General features: G+C 37.8%; 1 protein-coding gene across 1 annotated transcript; it reads left to right on the forward strand.

The window, feature by feature from the left end:
* On the forward strand, positions 293–2,212 carry LOC104772019 (deSI-like protein At4g17486; the record flags this gene model as incomplete). The annotated part of the gene is made up of 5 exons (XM_010496660.1): positions 293–390; positions 737–987; positions 1,487–1,774; positions 1,866–1,943; positions 2,067–2,212. Coding segments are annotated over exons 2-5 (687 nt in total), but the record flags the coding sequence as incomplete, so codon positions are not given.

The following is a 2,218-nucleotide window of genomic DNA, read 5'->3' on the forward strand; positions in this document are numbered from 1 at the left end:
TTTTTTTTTTTTTTGTCAACCATTGGGCCACAACTGGCCGGCCCATTAGCCAAATTCCTACATTCGTAGGAGCTGGAACTCGATCCCGAATGTAATGGTGCTTTCTATAAATAGACTTACCTAGTGCCAAGTTTACTTGACACTAAGGTTTAATTTTATGTAGTCAAGAATGGAAATTAGTTTTACACTTTTACTAATAAAGACTTGAGTAAGTTAATTAATTAATTTTTCGGTTAAAAAATCCGATTATTACACACTTTTGCAATGTCGATCATATCTCATCAAAATAACGCTTTTTTCCCAAGTTTTTTGTTTTTCCCTTTCCGCTTTTCGTATCAGCCAGCCGGACGTTTTTTCTTCCTTCTTCCACAATCTCTCGCCAATTCTCATGTAAGCTCTCTCTTCATTTTCTCTCCAAGGATTTGTTTTCCTTGAGAGACTAACTAAGAGCTCTCTCGATTTCGATTTTGTTCGTCTGTAACCTATGTGTTTAGGGTTCTTTTGGGGAACGATCCTCATCATCCTCGTATGTATGATTGGGGTTTCAGATTTGAGTTCCTTTTCCTCTAAATTATGGTTTTTGATTAGTGGGTTCTCTTGATCTAACAATCTCCAGATTCATTTGAAAGATTTTGTTCTGAATCAGATTCGTTGATCTCTTCTCTCTCACTAGGGCCTACCTACCAAAGCTCGGGGATGTTTTTTACTTTAGCTTCTCATCCTTTTCTAATTTTAGTTTTTGCAGAGATTTTAGGAAAGAAGTATGATTATTTGAAGAATTGGGAGAGAGAGACATTGGGTTCGTTGTAAAAATGCGGGTGCTTGGTTTGAGCTCAAGCTTATGTTCTGGTGAGGAGAAGCAACAAGACATCACTGGAGGAGGAGAAGGCGTTCTCACTCCTGTCTATCTCAACGTCTATGATCTTACTCCTGTCAACAACTATCTCTATTGGTTCGGCCTTGGCATATTTCACTCTGGGATTGAAGGTAATTAATTGCCAACTTCTTCTTCTCTTTTCTTCTATATCACTTTATTCACCTCATCAAACCTTTCTCTATAGTCTTGTTCTTTATTGTAATCCTGTGTACTTTCTATTTGCTTTTCATTCATATCTGGTTTAACGAAAAGGTATCAATCGTGTTAGCAAAGTACTCTAATCTTGAATAGGAGAACCTTAGAATATGCTTCTCAATTGTTGTTGACAAGTTTTGATCTATTGATTAGGCAACAATGCATGGTTTATTACACAATATGGTTTCTTTATTAGAAATGGATTTAGAAGGAAAATGTGGACAAGATTTGGGAATCTAGAATGGATAGCTTTCAAAATCTCTTGACTTATTGTCTGAAACATTCTCTCATTCAATAAGTTAGAACTTTCCTGATGAGTGATAACTATACTTCTGCTAAAGCTATTATTATTGTTGCTAAATCTTTATCTTATGTGGAGTTTTTTTTCTTTCACTTTGCTATGTCTACTACTAGCTCATGGTTTCGAATATGGATATGGGGCTCATGAGTATTCGAGCAGTGGGGTATTTGAGGTTGAACCTAGAAGCTGTCCAGGTTTCATCTTTAGGCGGTCTGTTTTGTTGGGAACCACCAGCATGTCTCGCACAGATTTCCGCTCATTCATGGAGAAGCTTTCGAGAAAGTATCATGGGGACACATACCATCTGATTGCCAAAAACTGTAACCATTTCACAGAAGAAGTATGCTTGCAGGTAACAGGAAAGCCTATTCCCGGATGGATTAATCGGATGGCTCGAGTTGGTAAGATAACTTTCTTATATATATATATCTTATAGCTCATAGTTTCTTAATTGGTTCTTGTTTTTTTTAACACATGGTTGAATTCCTCCAGGTTCTTTCTGTAACTGTATCCTTCCAGAAAGCATACAGATCTCGTCGGTTAATCATCCCGAAGCCCTCGAGTTCTCTGGTAAGTTGATCATGTTTTCTCTTATTACCTGCAAAAAGAAAAACTGTTGCAAAACTGCATTAGGCTAATTGGATGTCTGATGAAAGAACGAGTTGTGTTTTACTTACCTCCATTGTATTGTAGATGATAACGATGGATCAGAAGAGTCAGTCGCATCTTCAGTGTCGTACGAAACAGATGGAGAAGGATCGGATCATCATCTGATAACAGCACCAAACAGCGACATTGCGTATCTACAAGACAGACCAGTGCGACTTGCCCGTGAGCTCCTCCAA

The sequence above is a fragment of the Camelina sativa genome, chromosome 20 (assembly GCF_000633955.1).
Source record: "Camelina sativa cultivar DH55 chromosome 20, Cs, whole genome shotgun sequence".
In the NCBI taxonomy this organism is placed as follows: Eukaryota; Viridiplantae; Streptophyta; class Magnoliopsida; order Brassicales; family Brassicaceae; genus Camelina; species Camelina sativa.